This window comes from Daphnia carinata, chromosome 6 (genome assembly GCF_022539665.2).
Source record: "Daphnia carinata strain CSIRO-1 chromosome 6, CSIRO_AGI_Dcar_HiC_V3, whole genome shotgun sequence".
Lineage (NCBI taxonomy): Eukaryota > Metazoa > Arthropoda > Branchiopoda > Diplostraca > Daphniidae > Daphnia > Daphnia carinata.
The window spans coordinates 3,309,875-3,331,411 of record NC_081336.1 but is presented as its reverse complement, the minus strand read 5'-3'; the positions used below and the strand labels follow the sequence as shown (position 1 = coordinate 3,331,411).

Sequence of the window (21,537 nt, the reverse complement as noted above, 5' to 3'; positions counted from 1 at the left end):
TCTTGGTGCTTTTTATATTATATTTTTATATTCTTTTTATATTACTCAAACCGTTCTAATAACAATTACAATGATTGCTTGTTTTAGGTATAAATAGTATGTTTGAGTAATATAAAGTCGTTGTTGGTTGTTGCGGTATGAAAATAATACACAATAACAACTTTATATTATTCAAACATATTATGTATACCTAAAACACGCAATCATTCTAATTATTATTAGAATTACATTCATTATAATTGCTGCAGTACAAAATGGAAAGTTAATAGTTAATGGTAATAATAATTTAATTAAGCAAGTAGAATATAGCAAAAAAATTACTGTATAGTTATATGTTAATCAAATAAAGTTATTAATTGAAAAAATTATATATTTGCATGGCTAGAATGCGTAAAGTTGTATTTAGAAAATTCAATAGGAATCTGGCCGATAGATGGCTATAGAAAAAAAATCACACTTTTTTCTTTTTTTCCGACACGTAGCCATCTACCGCTCAGACTCGTTATTACTGACGTAGGCAATTTCAGTCCATTGAATGCCATTCGCAGTTAGTTCAGTAGCGTGGATGGAGAATAACGTGTGGCTGGAGGAACAATTGAAAAATGGATAAGATAATACAACAAAAGGATGGTAAGTATAAACATTATTATATTGGTTTTCAATTATTAATTATTGTTTATTAGATCAAATTATGAAGCTGCAGGCCCAATTATTGGAACAACACAAAATATTAGATAACAGCAAAGCTAAGGATGGTAAGGCCTAATACGTAATGATTCTATTTATTTGCTTTTATTCATTTGTGTTTTGTAGCTCAAATTTTGAGTCTACAAGCTCAGCTAGGGGAAAAGAACAAATTGGAATGGAACAGTTTCCAAACAGTGAAGGAAGTTTTTCCAAACTCATCCCTAACTGAACATGAGGATGAATTGGCATTAGGCGAACACAGTCAGGTACCTAAACTTTTCAAATAAGAATTCAAAATAAGTATAGAATTTTAACAAACAATTATTTATTGTTTAGTTATTCAGTCTACCACCTGACAGTGTGTTAAAGTTAAATTCTGTTAGTGCTGCACTAAAAGAATTGTTAGTAATAAGTCCATGCAGCGAAGGAAGTCAACAATTGTGGGACCGTATTTGGGCTGAAAATGGATGTGGTACGGAAACCCAGAAATGGCATGAGTTCAACATCAAACATGGATTAGGCACTTATCGGTTTTTTGTCTATCGAAAAAGTATTTTTAATGCTATTATTTTGCATTCACAGAATTTTAGCAGGGGATCAAGTCAAATCTGGAAGTGTTACAGGATGGAAGAGTTGCCCTGTAGTTGAAAAAACACTGAGAGTGCATTACTGTTAAGGTATGAGGTAAAGTAATAGAGTAATGCAAATTGTCTAATGAGAAGTATCATCTTGTGTTAATAAATCCGGTACAATTCTCATAGAATCCTTCATAGTGTCACAGCTAGAAGCCTCTAATAATTCTGCTTCTCTGGCTAAAGAACAACTTGTCCTTTATGTTCAGAGTGTTGGTGAAGTTGGATACTTAAATGGCCCTAAAGATGTTTCACTTTGCTGGCATTGCAGCGATGAACATCATACATGGACTCTTTAGGTATGAAAGGAATTTTCTTGAAAAAATTTTGAATTTATGACGAAGCATTTCTCCTCCTTTTTGCCAACCATGTCTAATCTACAAAAAAAAAATTATCCAATAGGAAAGGATTTTCATATACTGGGAACATAACTATCAACTATGCAACATTCTACGGGTGCTATTTTATCATTCAAGAGCCTTATACAATGATGTTCATTTGCAATTTGTATGGCCTTTCCCAAGCTTCTGCCAGAAGTTGAATCTATGAGTCATGTAAGTCACATGAGCAACAATTGAGATGCTTAATGGTGTTTTTCTTTTCTCAGTATAGGTTAATAGTAACATTGGATCTGAAAAGATTCTTGGTTGGGGCAAGACACTGAATAAATTGTAATGATTGGATGGATGACATGACATTTCTATACATCATTCGGATTCCCGAGACGGTATTTTATATTTAAAAAATTGAAGTGCATATCTGGGCTCCCTTCTTTTCTGAAGCCCCGTTTCCCCTTGACTCGTAATAAGCCCGTAGGGGGTCATGCCCCTACTGTACGGTATATATAAAAACAACATATACCGAGGTTTGGAGGGCTCTGGCCGGAAAGGGGACGTGGGGTGCCGCTTAGTCCGATGATGTGTTCACGGAGGGCGATGTGGCTACCCACAAATCCGAACTAAAGGTTAATCGCTCCTGTAAAAATGTTCCAAATCTTCAGCTCTTCTTCCGGCTTCTCTTAGCCAATCACCGGGTAATCTCCCCGGTGGGTCAACAAGGCAGTGTCTCCCCCTGCCTGGGTTGACGGCAACTTTTGAAAGGGCTATTGTGCCTTTTTAAAGTTGCAAAAATAATTGTAGTGTGCAGAGAATTGTCAATAAAATTTTTTTTAGAAAATATTTTTTGCAAAATTTGTTTCTTTCATTGTCTATGTTAGCTGTGTTCACACATTACATTTATCAGATTTTTTTTTTTTTTTTTCCTTTATTTGTTTTTGTCACCTTTGATGGTAAGCATTTTTTCCATTGGTTTATCGTTTATCTGTAAGCATTCTATTATTATCCAGGGATCGAACACTGGATGTTCGGCATACCGCGCCGATGCTCTACCAGTGAGCCATGAACCATATGATGACAAGTTGGCTTTTTTCTAGTTACTTGTGGACTTGCATTTACACTTAGAATAAAACTGAAATGCAGTATACGCTTCTACATTTATTCTACTTTATTTTCACACATTTACTGAGGTTTGAACCCAGGGTAACAGATATCACAACTAAAGGCTCTACCACAGAGCTATGAACCTTATGAAAACAATAGAAAGATAAACATATAGTTGTGAAAGACTGCATAAACATCCTAGAATATATCATATGATATGCGATAAAGAGATGTATCTCGTGGCTCAATGTTAGAGCATCGGCGTTGCACGCTGAATGTCTGGGTTCGGTTCCCATACGAGTAAAACAAAATACAAAATTACATCAAAAAATATCCAGACATTACACATTGTTCCTTGAATCTAAGTTAAAGAATTCAAAGATTGTTATAAATAATAATTGAATAAGCAAATAAACCAATGGAAAAAATGCTTACCATCAAAGGTGACAAAAACAAATAAAGCAAAAAAAAAAATCTGATAATGGATGTAATGTGTGAACACAGCTAACATAGACAATGAAAGAAACAAATTTTGCAAAAAATATTTTCTAAAAAAAATTTTATTGACAATTCTCTGCACATTACAATTATTTTTGCAACTTTAAAAAGGCACAATAGCCATTTCAAAAGTTGCCGTCAACCCAGGCAGGGGGAGACACTGCCTTGTTGACCCACCGGGGAGATTACCCGGTGATTGGCTAAGAGAAGCCGGAAGAAGAGCTGAAGATTTGGAACATTTTTACAGGAGCGATTAACCTTTAGTTCGGATTTGTGGGTAGCCACGTCGCCCTCCGTGAACACATCATCGGACTACGCGGACCCCCACGTCCCCTTTCCGGCCAGAGCCCTCCAAACCTCGGTATATGTTATTTTTATATATACCGTACAGTAGGGGCATGACCCCCTACGGGCTTATTACGAGTCAAGGGGAAACGGGGCTACGGAAAGGAAGGGAGCCCAGATATGCACTTCAATTTTTTAAATATAAAATACCGTCTCGGGAATCCGAATGATGTATAGAAATGTCATGTCATCCATCCAATCATTACAATTTATTCAGTGTCTTGCCCCAACCAAGAATCTTTTCAGATCCAATGTTACTATTAACCTATACTGAGAAAAGAAAAACACCATTAAGCATCTCAATTGTTGCTCATGTGACTTACATGACTCATAGATTCAACTTCTGGCAGAAGCTTGGGAAAGGCCATACAAATTGCAAATGAACATCATTGTATAAGGCTCTTGAATGATAAAATAGCACCCGTAGAATGTTGCATAGTTGATAGTTATGTTCCCAGTATATGAAAATCCTTTCCTATTGGATAATTTTTTTTTTGTAGATTAGACATGGTTGGCAAAAAGGAGGAGAAATGCTTCGTCATAAATTCAAAAATTTTTCAAGAAAATTCCTTTCATACCTAAAGAGTCCATGTATGATGTTCATCGCTGCAATGCCAGCAAAGTGAAACATCTTTAGGGCCATTTAAGTATCCAACTTCACCAACACTCTGAACATAAAGGACAAGTTGTTCTTTAGCCAGAGAAGCAGAATTATTAGAGGCTTCTAGCTGTGACACTATGAAGGATTCTATGAGAATTGTACCGGATTTATTAACACAAGATGATACTTCTCATTAGACAATTTGCATTACTCTATTACTTTACCTCATACCTTAACAGTAATGCACTCTCAGTGTTTTTTCAACTACAGGGCAACTCTTCCATCCTGTAACACTTCCAGATTTGACTTGATCCCCTGCTAAAATTCTGTGAATGCAAAATAATAGCATTAAAAATACTTTTTCGATAGACAAAAAACCGATAAGTGCCTAATCCATGTTTGATGTTGAACTCATGCCATTTCTGGGTTTCCGTACCACATCCATTTTCAGCAGTCTTTATGGTAATATTAATCAAAGCCACATGTACCACTATGAAATGGGTGTTGAAAAGCAAATAAAAACCTGTTGAGATGGATACCAGGAGAATCAGAATAGATCTCAATCAACTTCAGTTATTCTTTTCCCTATAGTACTTGTGACATAGCATAATAGATATACCTGCCTCAATTCAGAACCATAGACCAACGGAAAAGAACACAGAAATGTAGCTGCTGTGAAAGCAGATCACTTTAGAACACATGATCAGGTATAGATCATCTAAGAGGAAACTTAAAATGCAAAGACAAAAATATTGGGCATAATTGCAGTTTACCAAACATAGTAGCAAAATAAAATAATTGTCCAAGAAAGACATGCACACTTGGGTTGGCGAATGGGTAAGTCTGATGCATGGCCTACTATAATCACGGCATGGCCTACTATAATCACGGCCAGCAAACGCGCAATACCCCCTGCGCCTAAAACGAAATTGCCAGAGGGGTCTAATACCCCAAACCGAGCTCCACTTTCCACTGTTTGGTAACTAATAAAGAATTGAAATGAGTGGGAAAAACAATGGAAAGTGGAACCTAGCGCCGCGCGTGGCCAGTTTACTATAGGAAAGGAGAAAAAAAGAAAGATTTATGCTGGATTCGAACACAGGTCTCCCGCATTCCAACTGAAAGTTCTACCCATTAGACCAAAATATAGTTAAATTGCTACCGGGGCACTAGTAACTGACCTCCTTTACCATTCAGTGGCAAAAGTCGGGGAAATCGGAATGGGTGGAATGAAGCTGCGGCAAGTGGAGTTCGATTTGGGGTATTAGGCCCCTCTGGCAATTTTAGTTTTAGGCGCAGGGGGTATTGCGCGTTTGCTGGCCGTGATTATAGTAGGCCATGGTCTGATGCAATGTATGGCAACCCGTTTTCCTCCCCCCCCCCAAAAAAAAAAAAAATAAAAAATAAAAATATCGGCCTTACTTTCTGTTTTACTCCTACCAATCGATAGATGGCGGTAGTAGTGAAATAAAAAAAAAAGGCCGAAATTTTTTTTTTTTTGGGTAAAACGGATTGCCATACGTGCTCAACATTTTGAAAAATGTCAACAGCAAAAACAGTTGGTCAGAATTCCAAACGTGTAAAGTACTTATTTCTTGAAAATCAGTTAATCTACATTCTTTTTTCTGCTGTTCCATCAGTCACTATGCAGTGTGTTTGGACAATGGAAGCATTCTTGAATCAGACTGCTTCAGTTTATATCGAAGATGTATTGCTTGTCATGCCCTGTGACCAACTTCACAGGACTATGTTGTAAGTCAGTATCACTTTACAAAGCCAAATAGGTGTAACAAAATGCAATTTTGTAAATTTTTTATACAGAATTATTTTACTGCTTTGTTTCATTGTGCAGCAAATTTAGATTACATGTCTAGTATGAAAGAGATCAAGTATATTACCGAAATTGGCTATCTCAGTTCGCGACTTCCAAACTCCTCAGTCTGTCATTCTGATGCAGGGGTCCTGAAAGAAATTGGAACGTTTTGAACCGTCTCATCCAATAAGTCTGTCTCTTTTTTTGTGCCTGGAACCCATGATTACAACTAATTAAAATGCCATTTATTGTGTTATTTGCATAGGTATTAGAAAATAGGTAGTCACTTAATGATTAGTTTCTTCGCTGCCCATCAACTTACCATTCAAGCAAGCACTATGTCTGCAAAACCATTAGCTGAATGCAATTAATACCAGTAGTTCACCAAAACAAGAGGTAAAGAAGGATTGCACCGATCCTTTTTACGTTTAAAAATTGATTCATGTTTCGTTTTCTTTAAATAGGTTAAGAATCATACTGAATCAAAAGAGGTATCTAGTCGAACCAAATTTCATAATGATTACGGTTGGAAGCCCGAAGGAATTTTTGAAAAATGCCACCTGCCCATTACCTTCAGTCGTTGCTGCGCCCCGAAAACAAAGTATTAACCGTTATATAAATTGAAGTGCATATCTGGGCTCCCTTCTTTTCTGTGGCCCCGTTTCCCCTTGATTTTTAATAAGCCCGTAGGGGGTCATGCCCCTACTGTGATCAGCAGTAACGGTTGTGAGTGCGCTGTCTGGAAAGGGGACGTGGGGGTCCTCATGGTCCGATGATATCATTGGAGGGCTATGAGGCTACTCAAAAATCCGAATTAACAGTTAATCGCTCACGTAAAAGCTTGTCCGCAACCTTCGCTCTTCTTCCGGCTTCTCTTAGCCACGCACCGGGTAATCTCCCCGGTGAGTCAACTGAGGTAGTGTCTCCCCCTACCTTGGTTGACAGCAACTTTGAAATCGGCTATTTTGCCCTTTCAAAGTTGCAAGTCTTTAAATTTTGCAGAGTATTGTCAATACAAATTCTTAAAAAATAAAAATTTACAGTTTAAGTTGTCTTTTTTATTGCCGTGGTGTTGCTCTGCATTTTTCACTATTGTGAACATTTCCTTATTTCTGTCGCAAGGTCATTTATTGACATTTACGTTATACTTCCAATTTTTGCTGTTCCCAATCATGAGCAGATATTTCATTGTTATATGATTTCACAATTTATGGAACAATGCACTTTAATCTAACTTAATGCAGATTCTGTAACGTTTAGTGCATTAATGATATTGAATTGCATGTATTCATTGTATTTGACACTTTGAGTTACATATATACATTTGATTTCATTTTGACTCTTTAGGGGATTGAACCCTTGATTTCTGGCGTACGACGCCTATGCTCAACCATAGAGCCGTGAGTCTTGTTCATTTATTAACTATTTTTCCATGTCTTTTGAAGGAAATCTATTTGCACTTGTGATAATATTGTTGTGCGTCCCAACGCAATTTAATATTTCCGTCTCGGAATGTCACCCATAAATACAGTAGAGTGATACATTTTTTGTATAAACAAACACTATTTCTAGTGGGAACGGTAACTAAATCCTCTGGCACAGAAGATCCAAACGTGAATCGAACTCTTGACTTTCGATTCCCGTAGTCCGACGCTCTACCTCAGAGCTATTAGTATTACGTAATTTCCCGTAGGGTGCCAGTACGCTACAGCGTAACGAAAATAAGAAAAAGTCGGGCTTGTTTTTTAGTCGGGCTTATTTTTAAGCCTGACGGTACATCAGATGGCCGTGCATGATAAGGTTCTAATAATAGCACGAGGTATATCTTCATGCTATGATCTATAGTTGTCAGGTATACCTTCCCATTAGTGTGATACATAATGCTAGTAGTCTCTGTTAACGAAGTAGTGTTATAAGTATATGCAACTCGCGCGATCAACCAATAGTGAAATAGCAAAACAAACACGAAAAAAGCCGCCACCCCATTTCATTTATGATCAAAATGCTTAAAATTTTTGGAACATTAATGTTCATTTTTTACTTTTTGCCAAGTAAAAAAAAAAAATACCGGAAGGGACCGGAAGTAGACTATATCTCCCGAAATACTGGGCTCACAACAAAACGAATATGATTTTCGTGATCCTCGTGAAATTTAATATGTGTCTGACCTCTTTGGACCTGTTTTTGGCGAAAAGTCCAATTTGGCCAAAATCGTGATTTTTCCTGAACTATAGTTCAGGGAAATTTGCGATTTTTGACGATTTTCGGGTATTTCCTACTGACACATGGATTCGACCCCAAATTTCACGAGGATCACGAAAATGTGGTTCTTTTTTCATTCAGACCAACAGATAGTGAGTTATTAGGCATTTTCCAACCGGAAGTTATACTGAAAGTTAAAATTTCGAAAATTTAAAAAATGAACTATGTTCTCTTTTACAAGCTACAAAAGATCTGCGTAGTTTCAAACGTAAACTATAGTAAATTAACATAACATGGTCTTTCAAAGTTCTTAAAGTTCAGTTTTAAGGTACGACCTGTATACCACTTCAAAGCACTACCACACACAACGAAGCACTACATAATCGAAGCAAATATATGGGCAGATGATTTCTTTCATTCCAATACTCGTCACGAAGCCATACCGTTGCAATATTTAATTATGCTCGTTGTTAGTTATTCTTGTTTTACCTGATTGTGGGGTCCTAGCGATTTCCTAGAATCCCATTCGCCAATTGTAGCTTGTTGGATAAGTCTATTCGGTGTAACTGGATCTCGGCACAATTGTTCAGATAGCATAAGTCCGACGCCCTTTATAAACACAAAATCCCCTGAAGAGTAATGTTAAAAAATTCAGAAACTTTTAAAAAATCATCACCTGTTAATGTCTCTGGTACTTGTTGGCGTCAAATGAAGAATCCACATCAGCGTTAGTTATATGGTAACAAGTGTTGAACACATCGCTGTTGATCGTCATAGCGAACCCTGTAAGCAAAAATGATATAATCAGAAAAACACAAACAAATATAGTAAACCACGCGTAATTAAAAATGTTTGGGGCAAAGCCGATACGCAAGTGATAACGTACATATTACAACAGTTACCTTGTTAGATAACCTTGGCAAACAATTTTTGGGGCAAGTGCAGAGAGCACACAGAAAAAGATAACAATTTCTACGTTTCTTTTCGTCAACAGCCATTTTGCCTATAAAAACCATTCGCGAGCATTAATTGCGTGAAGTGTATACCATTTAGGCAGAGGAATGTGCCGACTAACCCGATTCGTTCTTTTTTATTCAGCAGTGACTGCCGTATGGAGCGGTTCTCTAGGTAAATTTTGATCTGGGAAAGATTAATTTCAGTGTTAATCGCTAAGTAGTTTAAAGGTAATTCCCGATTGAAATGCTAATTAACAGTCAATACCTGGGAGGCAGAACATTTGAAATACAACCCCGACTTCGTAGAAGGAGACATTAGGGGAGTGGAACCTGGAAATAAGGTACGAAAAATTTGATCTATTATAATTCGATCGAAGGAAATTGATTTACACCACTTCTGTTTCGCTGATATCGTTAGCCAAGGAACGCGATCCGTGATCCCAACTTACTCTGGCCCGGTGGTGTTGTTCACTATGCCTTCGATAGTGAATATAGTAAGTTACTATACAAAAACCATTTGATTTCTTACGCTGAACTGCTCATTAAACTAATTTTCATAATTGTGAATTACCTTATAAAGGCTTGAGTGAACGTGCCATCTTTGAGGACGTCTTTAATCTGTACGCAGCCAATTCCTGTATCAGATTTGTAGAGAGAACAACACAGCAGGACTACGTGTCCATTCAGAAGACGGGTACCGGGTAAAGTTCGTCATTTCTGCTTTCTCCCTCTATTAAAAAGAGATGGTCATTCTTCAGTTCAGATTAGACATTTTATCAGATCCATTTTCTTGTTTACGGTTCAAACAAAAGATGCAACAGCTACGTCGGCAGGATTGGAGGAGCTCAAGTCCTTTCGCTTGATTCGGCGTGTTTACGCTGCACGGTTTCTGGATGTTCGGTTCCTGGAACACCAGTTCACGAGTTCTTGCACGCACTTGGCTTCCAACATGAGCACTGCCGCACGGATCGCGATGATTACGTTACCATAAACTGGGCCAACATTCAACCTGGTACTCAAAATACACTGCGACACCATCAACAACTTGTACAAGATAAACAAAGAAACTCATTCCATCATTTTATCCTAGGATTAGAAGGGGCTTTTGAAAAATACGATCAAACTCAAATCCAGCATCTTGCTAACTATGACTACGGTGAGTACTGTACATTAGTTTTTGCTTGGAAAGCGAGAGAACAATTAAATAAATGTTTTCTTGTCTTTCGTGATTTGGTTTGAAAGCATCCGTCATGCACTATGAACCGTACGCGTTCGCCGTCGATCCATCTGTCCCAACGATCATCGTACCTAGCGGTGTAATCATCGGGAAGACGGACGGCTTCAGCGAGGTACGTAAGCAATTGGAAAAGATTATACCTCACATGACAATCTTAGAAAACACAGTAAAAAGAAAAATAGTGCGTGTCCCAAGTTTGATAGAAATCATACTGTGACCGTTCGAAAGGGACAACCAAGCGTTCAAGTGACACATAACCGCTAAATATTTCATTTCTCCCGCAGGTTGACAAGGTCGAGTTAAATGCCCTGTACGGGTGTTCAGGTGTCAGTGAATAAATGATGTTATTGTTCACCTGAAAACGTTAAGCTGGTTCAATATTAAGGTACGCATGTTTATTGTTAGACGATGTTATTTGTCAACTACTGAAACTTATTGTTTGAAATTACGCGGAAATGTCCACGTCGCATTGTAATACGAATTCAAATTTGATGATTGGATTTCAGTTGAGTTTTCGGGTGCCATGGCGCAAGTGGCCGTTTAAAATTAACCTTTAAATACATTCTTTGCCTTGCCAATCCAATCCTTTGCCTTGTTTAAAATACGGTCTTTAAGTTTTGGTTTTATTTCTTTTTCTCTGTCTTTTTTTTGATTTCTTTCCGCTTCGTTTCGTTTTGCTTCTATTTCTTTTCTTTCCTTTTCCGCCTCCTTCCGTTTTTCTTCCATTTCTCTTTCTTCCTTTTTCTTTCTTTCCGCCTCCTCCCGTTTCTCCTTTCTTTCTCTATTTTCCTTTTCCTTTCTTTCGGCTTCTTTCTGTTTCTCTTCTGCTTTTTTTTCTTCCTTTTCCTTTCTTTCCGCCTCCTTTCGTTTCTCTTCTTGTTTTCTTCTTTCCTCTTTCTTTCTTTCCGCCTCTTTCCGTTTCTCTTCTCTTTCTGTTTCCTTTCTTTCTGCTTCTTTCCGTTTCTTTTCTCTTTCTCTGTTTTCCTTTTCCTTTTTCTCCGTCTGTTTTCGTTTTGCCTCTTTTTCTCTTTCTTCCTTTTTCTTTCTTTCCGCCTCCTTCCGTTTCTCTTCTCGTTCTTGTTTTTCCTTTTTCTTTCTCTCTGCTTCCTTCCGTTTCTTTTCTCTCTCTCTGTTCTCCTTTTCCTTTTTCTCCGCCTGTTTTCGTTTTGCTTCTTTTTCTCTTTCTTCCTTTTTTCCCCTTTCTACCTCTTTTTGTCGCGCCTCTTTCTCCGTTTCTGCTTGTTTCTTTATTTCCGCCTTTTTTCGTTTTTCTTCTTGTTCTCTGTTTGCCTTCTCCTTTGCTTCCGCTTCTTTGCGTACCTTTTCCTTGTTTTCCGCCTCAATCCGGGTTCTTTTTTTTTCCTCTTCTTCCGCTTTCTTTTTATCCACCTCTTTTTGTCGCTCTTCTTTTTCCATTTCTTTCGCCGTTTTCGTATCCGCATCTCTTTTCTTCTCCTCTTGTTCTTTGTCGCCTTTTGTCTCTTTCCCTGCGCTCACCTCCTCTTGTTTTCGGTTTGGATTTTTTCCCTCTTCTTCCGTCCCTATTCCGCTTAATTTTTTTGCTTTTCCTTTCCCTTGAGGATCGAATCCCTGCGCTACTGAACCGAGAACGGCAAGAGCTGCTAGATCATCCAGGCCCAGCTTCACCCCAGAAAAAGCCTTAAACGTCACTCCAGGACATTCGTACAATGCATTAAGCTTCGCCAAATGCAGCTGTATAACAAATCGAAAAAGAAACAATTTTCAAGAAGCTAATTCTATTTTTTTTAATTTCAAAACTTTCATTCGTACTTCGTGGTCAACGGAGACTTCATCCCTTGCATTCGTAGTCGCGATGTGGGGATGCGCTAGTTCGTGCGTTCCGTTTTGCGCTGTGGATTCTTTTCATGTCATGAGCCCAAAAGAAATGTTAATGCTGAATTACAAAGTCATGTAGGTTAAAATCAATCGGATGAATATGAAATGCATATTAAAGCTGGTCAATGTCATAAGAGATTTTGAATGTGTATAGGTACCTGTTGCGTAGCTTTAGAAATGAGTTTTTTTTTGCATTTTGTTATCAGTAAATAACCTACGCCGTTATAAACTTATCACTAGTAAGATAGCTTCTGTTTTTACTTACATTAGGTTCATAAAAATACGTTTGATATTTCTTTAAATTTAACTTCAGTTTGCGTATCTTTAAGTATTCGCGCAGCGACGTGGTCATAAAAATTTAACCCATAAACGTCTTACTAAATATTAAAAAATCTTCCACAATACTAAGTAATGGTTATAAATGTGCTTACAATCTTCGGATACAACTAAAAAACTAAAGACTACAATCTACGCACAAAACAGATTGCTAATCTACGCATGGTTTATCTCTCCGTTTCTCCGAAAAATGACCGGCTTCTAACTGTTTAAAAAAAAAACACAGAAAGAAACAAAAACGTTTCCACCTTCCTTAAGGTTGCTTATGCATAAACGAACTCCCATAACAGTTCAATAAATAAACGAGCAAAATGTAAAAAGAAAACAAATAAATAAGCTTGTGATCTAGGATGAACTTACCACGTCCGATGTCGGTGTGGTTCATGCTAGTGTGAACATCACGACGAATTTCGTTCTTCTCGTGAGTGACCCCGAAGGCGTGCATAAATTTATGGATAAGCACGCCAGTGTTGCATCCGGCGCGGGTGCAATCGAAGCATGTTGCATCGAGAGAGACGACCTGAGGCTGCGTTGGTTGCCTGCCAGTGTAGCTGTAACACCTGTGGGTAGCGTCAAGTGGAATTAGTGAAACATGTTTAAAGAGAAATGTATTCATTTACCCGCCACCGGTTTTCTGGATTGAAACGTAGGAATCCTCGGTTGTGCGTTTGACGAACGTGACACAACTTTTGGTTTCGTACATCGTAAACACGTCGTAAATGGCTTCAGTTTCTTGGACGCCTTCATAAATTCAATACACAAAAGAACCGCTATATAAATTAATTGCTTAACGTGTTCACAAAGTTACTGAATTCGTCGCCAATTCTGTAATACAGGACGCCATCAGGCCACAGACGGCTGGAATTATCCATGTCATTCTTCGGCTGCTCGCCCTTAGAAAATACAAGCAAAAAATGTGATGAGGAAATCAACACCTGTTGCGTCCGAATGATGGATACCATTTTCTCTGGATTAACATCCATAACGGCTCCTTGAGGGGGACCCAGGTTAAGCTCTTCTGGTGGAGCAATACCTTTTGGATTTTATAAATATGCAAATTTCTTTGAGTTTACTTCTACGAATTCGATATTTTGTAAATACTTTTGCCATTAGCTGATGCTAAGATGAATCCCAAGCACAGAAGAACGAGAGGATTGTTGAGCAACATTTTCAGTACTGATTAAAGGCCAGGAACAAAAGCCTACTTTATAGGTAGCAGTTCAACGGTAATCAGGCAACGCAATCCTTTATCGTAACTTATTATGTATAATCTGAAGTGTTTTTCTCCTTTGTACTGGCGCACAAACAAAACGCCTGTTCTTCGCACCGTTTGTAACGCATGGTTTCCATTTTTTTTCCCCAGTGATATCAGGTGTGTTTTTACCAAATGCGATAATAATTAGATACGATAAGAATTTTAGTCATGGAATTAATTAACTTATATATTGACCTTTACACTGCTCCATTGCCGTGCTTCGGCTAATTCAATTTCCCAGTTGCTTGGTCAGGTCCCTCCCATTCATTTTCACCTTGTTGTTTCTTTGCTAGGTGCGCTAGTTGGCAACACACGGCAAACGAACAGTGAAAAAAAAAAAAAAAAAAACAACAGTAGTACAAAAAAAAATAAACACCCATAACTGTTTGTGTTGATCGTGGGTTGAGTGGACGAAAAAACAAAACAAATTTCAAAGTGGACTGAAGCTAGTAGATAGATAACACACGTTAGCGCCAGCGATAAGTACTTTACGAAGTACGTGGGACGCAATGTCAACTGTAAAGGAGAAAATATCATTTCACTTGACATAGTCATGTAAGCAAATCACACAATCAGATAACGTTAGAAAAAAAAAACATTTTGTTTCAAGTGCGGGGGATTTACAGCCGAAAAGTTAGTGAATCTGTGAATTCGTCGACCATTATAAACTAATAAAATCTGAAACGATTAAAAAAAACACTCAGAATTTGGATTCATTACGCGCTGTTGACGTAGGTTAACATTTTTAGGCATGACCCAGAAGAAATAGCTTTTACTCCCTTATACTGATATGGATGGCCTTACTTGAATGGCAAGGTCGAACAATCACCATCGAGGGAGCCGTGCTAGTTACATATGGAACTGCTTTTGAGCGGATCGTAGGACAAACACTAGCCAACATCTTCCCAATTTGAGGATAGAAAAAAAAAGAATTCTATAACAAAGATAAAGGGCGGGGCACGTTCTGTTTTCCTTGCAGCATCTAGAACGTGAGAGACGGAAGATTTCCATGTGTCGACGAAGACCTTGCTCGCGGGGTATCCAATGAGACACCAGCCGCGTATAAAAGCTACAAGATGATGGGCCAAAGTCAGTTCACTCTTTCCTCTCCACTGCGCTCCCACATCTTGTAAGCGAGTCAACATGAAGACCTCAGTAAGTGAATTTTCACGTACTTTACTATTCAGACATTAATTTTGATTTTCTTTTCGATTCACAAGCTTGTTGTCGTTGTCTTGATGGCATGTGCCGTCTCCGCCCAGTTCCCAGCCGGATGGAACTACAACCCATTCCTTTACTACCCCTACACCGCACAACAACCGCCTGTCCAGGAAACTGCCGAAGTTGCTGCCGCTCGTGCCACTCATCTGGCCGCCCACGCTTCCGCAAGAGGGTCTCGTGTAATCGCCCCCCAGCCTACCCTCGTACCTGTATGGGGACAACCAGGTGCGATCCTGGACACTCCCGAAGTTTGGGCGGCTAAGGTTGAACACTACCGCGCCCATTCTGCGGCCGCCGCTGCCAATGGAGTCGTATCGACTCTGCCACCTCTGCAAGTGGTGAACCCGGCAGTCCCTCAACCAGTTCAAGACACTCCCGAAGTCGCTGCCGCCCGTGCTGCCCATTTGGCTGCTCACGCCGCTGCCCGCGGTAAACGATCCATCCAGGACACCCCCGAAGTGATGGCCGCCACCATCGAACATTACCGCGCTTACAACGCTGCAGCTGCGGCTAACGGAATCATGGCTTACTTGCCCGCACGTTACGCCAATATGCCCTGGGGAATGCCTCAACAGGTGCAAGAGACTCCCGAAGTAGCTGCAGCCCGTCGTGCTCACATGGCCGCACACGCTCATGCCGCTGCACGAGTTGCGAAGGTAATTCCCGTCCAACCGGCCCCTACACCCGTTTGGAGCCAACCGGCTGTGATCCAGGACACGCCAGAAGTTCATGCTGCTAAACTAGATTTCTTCCGCGCTTTCAACGAGGCTGCCACTCGCTCTGGTTAACTGGTTATTACTTCACCGTCTTAGTAAATAGTCATGCCCACGAATTTTAGCCTAAATCTGCCCATCCAAAATGAACAAATGCGTGATATTCTGGAGAAAACAAAAGAATTGTATAACGATTGGAAACGCCACTTTGAACTTTCTGGTTGCTGTTGTAAAATATACTTCTGTTGATGCGAATTTCTTTGCTTATTTAGTTATCGTTCCAAAGCCATCATACACGTGAGGTTACGTCTTCCATGATTCACTGCCTTGCCATAGGATATTTCTATCGCGTACCTGCCGCAAATCGATAAACAAACATTGCGCGTACTTTCCCCAAGTATCGCTAGATCTAATCGTTAAAACCAAATCCTTTCCTACGCATCTAATAAAAAAGCAGTCTAAACGATCATTTCGGCAACGCACAGGTCCCGATAAAACGGGAGTAAAATGCGATAAAACAAGCTGAAAAAACAAACAAAAAGCAAACAAAAACATTTCCACTGGCATACAACAAAGTACTACAACATGCCTGCGACATAGTTATGCAGTAAAAACGAGCTGAATACCAAATTGAAATCATGCATCTAATTATCGATCGGGTTCTTTCTGTTGTAAGCCAGATTTTTTCAATAACCAGTAATCAGTGCCTAATGATAAGGCGGTTATTTTGCTAGCCTCGTTCGAAAAAGATTAACGAATTTCATTCGCGAAAGTACGTTCGCCTTTCCCGCAAGTGACATAACAACATTATCAAATCATTGGCATTGAAAAACGTCCAAGGTTATGTTTTTTTTAATCCACGATCGTTCCCATTCCTTTTTTTAAAGATAATAAATATATTTCGTATTTTTTTACCTTTCTTTTTTATCTAGATTACATTGTTTCAAATAAAGGAAAAGATAAATTGGCAGTTATCATTACAAAGAAATGTCCAGCGTTCAAAGATCCCGCCCTTATTTCTTCAATACCAACTGCTGTGTCACCTTAAAAGATCAACGTGATTGGCTTCTGTTTCAATGGAATTCACGGAAGTTTGCCTGATTAAAATTCCTGGATATCTACGTTCACATCATCGAATGAATTGCTATAGATCCCACCCTAACCAGAGCGGTTTCATACCTTGATCGATTTTCCTTTGCAGTCTGATAACCACCAAAAAAAAATGAAGCCGTGTAGTTACACGTCCTCAGATTGCTAGTTTGCAGAGCAATTCGAAACGATGGCGTGGTCATGGTCGTCAAAAATGGGAAACAAAAAATCCTTGAGACTACGTGAATTTGGGCGAGGTCAACAATGACAATCGCCTGCCTTTTGATGTTACGCGAAAGGGCAGGACTATCATAATTTCACTTCTCGAATACTGGCATACACACAACAAACAATTTAGAGATCAAAGTTAATGATAGTGGATCGGACGATATAACTTTTTTTCTGCACAGAAGTTAGCCATTAATCACGCATTTGACGGGCAAACGAGATTATGGAACTACTCGTTTGCCAGCAGCGCCCATCGACCTTGCACATCATAAACTTGAATTTTTTTGTTTAAGGGCGGCCGACCAATTTCGGGCACAGCCCGTGTCATCGAAATAACTTTAGAGAGCCCTTGAAAAAAAAAAAGGTAATTGAAAGCGACCTTAACAGTGAGACCACAGACATGAAAATGGATTGAAATAAGGGAAGAGACTTTCACTTCCTTGTGAGTTGTTTGTCAAAGAGATTAATGCAACCCGATCGAATTGGAGGAATCGAAACCTTTCTAGCTCTTCGTGATAAACTAGATTTATGGCGGGGGCCCTCCGATTGGACAAGTGAAAGGTTGCAGAATTTTGACTAGCGGTTCGTCAACTTTTCACGGACGTCCAGATAAATGGTGATGCGTGAGGACGGGGTTAACCTCGAATGAAATTGGTAGTAGGAAGCGGGCCAAAGAATAAGGTCCATACTATCGAAACCGATGCCAAAGAACGTGCGTAGACTAGCGAACAATGGATATCTAGGAAACAATTGGAAGCGTAAGATCGGCCTTGGATCCTCGTAGCGCCTCCCCGCTAGAAGGCAAACTCTTCGACGGTATATAAAGCCGCAGTTGTTCTAGCATTCTCAATTCACTTTCCTCTCTCTCCTCTGCTCTAACGATAACTCTGCGAATCGACATGAAGACCTCAGTAAGTAAATTTGCAACTTCAAACTTTAAGCATTTAAAATTTGATCTCTTTGTTGTTCGATTGTCATCTACAAGGTGGCCGTCGTTGTTGTTTTGATGGCATGTGCCGTCTCCGCCCAGTTCCCAGCCGGATGGAACTACAACCCATTCCTTTACTACCCCTACACCGCACAACAACCACCTGTCCAGGAAACTGCCGAAGTTGCTGCCGCTCGTGCCACTCATCTGGCCGCCCACGCATCCGCAAGAGGGTCCCGTGTAATCGCCTCCCAGCCAACCCCCGTGCCTGTATGGGGACAACCAGGTGCGGTTCTGGACACTCCCGAAGTTTGGGCGGCTAAGGTTGAACACTACCGCGCCCATTCTGCGGCCGCTGCTGCCAATGGAGTCGTATCGACGCTGCCACCTCTGCAAGTGGTGAACTGGGGAGTCCCTCAACCAGTTCAAGACACTCCCGAAGTCGCTGCCGCCCGTGCTGCCCATTTGGCTGCTCACGCCGCTGCCCGCGGTAAACGATCCATCCAGGACACCCCCGAAGTGATGGCCGCCACCATCGAACATTACCGCGCTTATAACGCTGCAGCTGCGGCTAACGGAATCATGGCTTACTTGCCCGCACGTTACGCCAATATGCCCTGGGGAATGCCTCAACAAGTACAAGAGACTCCCGAAGTAGCTGCAGCCCGTCGTGCTCACATGGCCGCACACGCTCATGCCGCTGCACGAGTTGCGAAGGTAATTCCCGTCCAACCGGCCCCTACACCCGTTTGGAGCCAACCTGCCCCTACACCCGTTTGGGGCCAACCGGCTGTGATCCAGGACACACCCGAAGTTCACGCTGCTAAACTAGCTTTCTTCCGCTCATTTAACGAAGCCGCGGCTCGATCCGGTTAACCACATCAGCACCGATCCTCCATCAAGTCTTCTTTCAAGCATCACGCAAATGCCAAACGTTTTTGTAAATCAAATTGTTGCCCGATGGTTATCGAAACCGCCCTTTTCTCAAAAGAAAACGTGAACTGTTGTAAAATGAAATTTCCCTCTTTATTCGGTTTTGGTGATCCCCCGTCTGGCATTTATAAATAGACCAGTACTTTCAAATTTTCCACTCCTGTACGATTTTGTGATTCTACGGTAACGCCCATTTACGATGCGAGTATCAGCAATATTGCAATACAGTGATTTGCATACGTAGCTGAAACTCGGTTTGATTCTTAAAATAATCGTGGCGGGAGTCGAACCCGCAATTTTCGGATGACTCGGCTGAATGGTAGAAGTCCGACGCCTTATCCATTAGGCCACACGACCTATTAAATGGCCATCTACCCCAGCTAAACAAAAAATGCGACTGTAAAAACCTGCTCGTCAACCCCTTCTCATGACCCATTGAGAATTACCCAACAAGTAAGGGTAGCGCATCAGTTCGAGCTATTCAATTTCAAATGTTGTACAACAGATTTGGATTGATGTCACATGAATTTGTCAAGCAAACCGAATTTTTTCATTCAATGATGAATGGAAAAATATAGATTGAAAATAATTTCGAAAAACAGGTTAACATTCTGCTACTCTCATTCAAACAGATTAATGGGATCAAGTGTTCAAAGAAGTATTTGCTTGTCGTTAATTCATTTCCATTTCCATTATATAATAAACATAAACGAGCAGATACCGTACAACACATTTTTTCAAAAAGCAAAATGATTTTACTCGAGGCGGGACTCGAACCCGCAATTTTCGGATTAGAAGTCCGACGCCTTATCCATTAGGCCACACGATCTTACATATGCATCACCGCCAAGAAAATGCCAACTGGTCAAAACGCTAAACTCATTGCGAACTTCACGACACGAATATTCGTTATCTTTAAAACAACAAGGACCAGAACGTTCAAATACAGCCTTGTCCGGTTTAACTACTTTATTTCGCAGTTTAAATGTAATGGCCAAGTTGCGTGGTAACTAAAACATTACAGACAATTAGAGCGTTATGGCTGGAAGCTTAAAATAATAAAGTCCAAAGTACGTACAACTGTGCAACGCAACAGGTGTCAACAGTATATGACAAGCCAATAATAAAAAGAAAAAAAAACATTTAACCTTTACGATGTTTCACGCCATTTACTTCGCTAATTCTACTGGACATGGACAAAAAAACGGATGGGAAACTAACAGCCCTACGTTAACATACCGGCTACCCAGCGGGTAGAAGGCAGTGCCCAGCTCTCCTATTTGTAGCATTGCGTTGCCACCGATTAGTGAAATTTTTAACGCACATCTACACGTAAAGTGAAAGACGCAGATAGGTTACTCTAACGACCGTTGAAACTAGCTTAGACCAAACTCTGGCATTGACATTCAAAAAGCCCCATTACATGATTTCAATTTGGAATGGCGTGACGAAATAAGTTACAAATTCAGTTACACAAATAGAAATACATCGTTTCTGCACTGACCTTGTTTCTGATGCAATGGCTACCTCCTTTGTTGCTCTACCTCCATCCAAACTGCTATTCGATTCTGGCCAGCTGTGACGAGATGTACAGGCGGTGAGCGGGAAGAATTTCGTTGGTTCAGCGTAGAATTTATTTTGGGAAATATCAGTTCTTTTTCTTGTCACATGTTCATACAGTCTTGGAAGATTTTCCATCCCGTTTGCCAGTTCAACCAAACGTATCACGACACTTGAGTTAGATCGTATTGCATTTGCACAATGAGAAAATATAATTTAGAACCGCATTTACAGGCATTTTGAGAAACTAATGCACAATAAAGAGCAACAGTCGGGATTGATTTTCAAGTAAACGTTTGTGAGAGACAAAAATGCAAAACATCACGAGTGCGATTTGAGCCTCAACTGCTCCACTTAGAGGGAGAGGCTAAATGGCAAGAAAGCGCGAAAAAAGAAAATGGCGGCGGCCATCATGGATTCCTTGATCACCCTTCCTCCTACTTCTCACACGCTGATCGCTTCCCTACCTCAAAAATGTGGAGCTTCTCGAACAGTCGAGCCAAAGGATGAGGAAAGCAAAACCATTCAAGCTTTCTCCTCGTCTTTACTAGTAATGTGTGGTAGAGCCATGTATACAAAAGAATCTAATTGCATTACAATTACGAGTTAAACCCATAATATAACCAAACAAACAAAGCATTCATGATATTGGAGACGACAATGGTATGCATTATTCTTAGGTAAACCGGATCATCAAACAGTTCACAAATAGCTTACAACATTTAATTTTATCCATTACTAGGCAAATATCCCGTTTTGTTACATCCCTCAAGCAGTCGGGAGCGTTACACATTGACCAGAGTTTGATTATATCAGATTAGCAAATGCAACTTTATCTTATCTCTGCAGAAAGTCCTTGTCCTGTCCGGCTCGTGGACATTTACACCTGATAGTTGTACACTGTTGGTGATTATGTGTTGACAGGCTCAAACTATAAAACACTTTAATCGTATACTCTGTACACTGCAATGTTTTCGATGTTTATCAAATATCGGTTAAACCCGAAA

At 40.0% G+C, this 21,537-nt stretch overlaps 4 protein-coding genes, 2 long non-coding RNA genes and 2 other non-coding genes across 8 annotated transcripts; 4 read left to right on the top strand and 4 right to left on the bottom strand.

Annotated features, from left to right (window-relative positions):
* Nucleotides 1-1,041: 1,041 nt before the first annotated feature.
* On the top strand, nucleotides 1,042-2,213 carry LOC130690517 (uncharacterized). The gene is made up of 3 exons (XR_009421299.1): nucleotides 1,042-1,371; nucleotides 1,449-1,618; nucleotides 1,722-2,213. It is a non-coding gene; the product is annotated as an uncharacterized LOC130690517 (long non-coding RNA).
* Nucleotides 2,214-3,452: 1,239 nt separating this feature from the next.
* Nucleotides 3,453-4,719, bottom strand: LOC130690631 (uncharacterized). The gene is made up of 3 exons (XR_009001063.2): nucleotides 4,427-4,719; nucleotides 4,180-4,349; nucleotides 3,453-4,076 (listed from the first exon to the last, which is right to left on the bottom strand). It is a non-coding gene; the product is annotated as an uncharacterized LOC130690631 (long non-coding RNA).
* A 4,488-nt stretch (nucleotides 4,720-9,207) lies between these two features.
* On the top strand, nucleotides 9,208-12,510 carry LOC130689601 (astacin-like). Its single transcript, XM_057512555.2, has 9 exons — nucleotides 9,208-9,345; nucleotides 9,432-9,514; nucleotides 9,592-9,667; nucleotides 9,754-9,874; nucleotides 9,986-10,185; nucleotides 10,264-10,329; nucleotides 10,416-10,522; nucleotides 10,695-10,795; nucleotides 10,917-12,510. The coding sequence occupies exons 1-8, from the start codon at nucleotides 9,279-9,281 to the stop codon at nucleotides 10,746-10,748; spliced, it is 774 nt and encodes a 257-aa protein (XP_057368538.1). The 5' UTR covers nucleotides 9,208-9,278; the 3' UTR covers nucleotides 10,749-10,795; nucleotides 10,917-12,510.
* LOC130689559 (axoneme-associated protein mst101(2)-like) lies at nucleotides 10,791-13,911 on the bottom strand. The gene is made up of 7 exons (XM_057512500.2): nucleotides 13,705-13,911; nucleotides 13,563-13,636; nucleotides 13,412-13,496; nucleotides 13,224-13,344; nucleotides 12,964-13,163; nucleotides 12,202-12,290; nucleotides 10,791-12,123 (listed from the first exon to the last, which is right to left on the bottom strand). Exons 1-7 carry the CDS (start codon nucleotides 13,769-13,771, stop codon nucleotides 10,957-10,959), a joined length of 1,803 nt encoding a protein of 600 aa, XP_057368483.1. The 5' UTR covers nucleotides 13,772-13,911; the 3' UTR covers nucleotides 10,791-10,956.
* A 972-nt stretch (nucleotides 13,912-14,883) lies between these two features.
* LOC130689597 (cuticle protein 18.7-like) lies at nucleotides 14,884-16,047 on the top strand. The gene is made up of 2 exons (XM_057512551.2): nucleotides 14,884-15,013; nucleotides 15,079-16,047. Exons 1-2 carry the CDS (start codon nucleotides 15,002-15,004, stop codon nucleotides 15,865-15,867), a joined length of 801 nt encoding a protein of 266 aa, XP_057368534.1. The 5' UTR covers nucleotides 14,884-15,001; the 3' UTR covers nucleotides 15,868-16,047.
* Nucleotides 16,048-17,924: 1,877 nt separating this feature from the next.
* Nucleotides 17,925-19,120, top strand: LOC130689595 (cuticle protein 18.7-like). The gene is made up of 2 exons (XM_057512548.1): nucleotides 17,925-18,020; nucleotides 18,095-19,120. Exons 1-2 carry the CDS (start codon nucleotides 18,009-18,011, stop codon nucleotides 18,911-18,913), a joined length of 831 nt encoding a protein of 276 aa, XP_057368531.1. The 5' UTR covers nucleotides 17,925-18,008; the 3' UTR covers nucleotides 18,914-19,120.
* A 119-nt stretch (nucleotides 19,121-19,239) lies between these two features.
* Nucleotides 19,240-19,327, bottom strand: Trnar-ucu (transfer RNA arginine (anticodon UCU)). The gene is given in 2 exon segments: nucleotides 19,240-19,275; nucleotides 19,291-19,327. It is a non-coding gene; the product is annotated as a tRNA-Arg (tRNA).
* A 393-nt stretch (nucleotides 19,328-19,720) lies between these two features.
* Trnar-ucu (transfer RNA arginine (anticodon UCU)) lies at nucleotides 19,721-19,799 on the bottom strand. Its single transcript has one exon. It is a non-coding gene; the product is annotated as a tRNA-Arg (tRNA).
* Nucleotides 19,800-21,537: the final 1,738 nt, after the last annotated feature.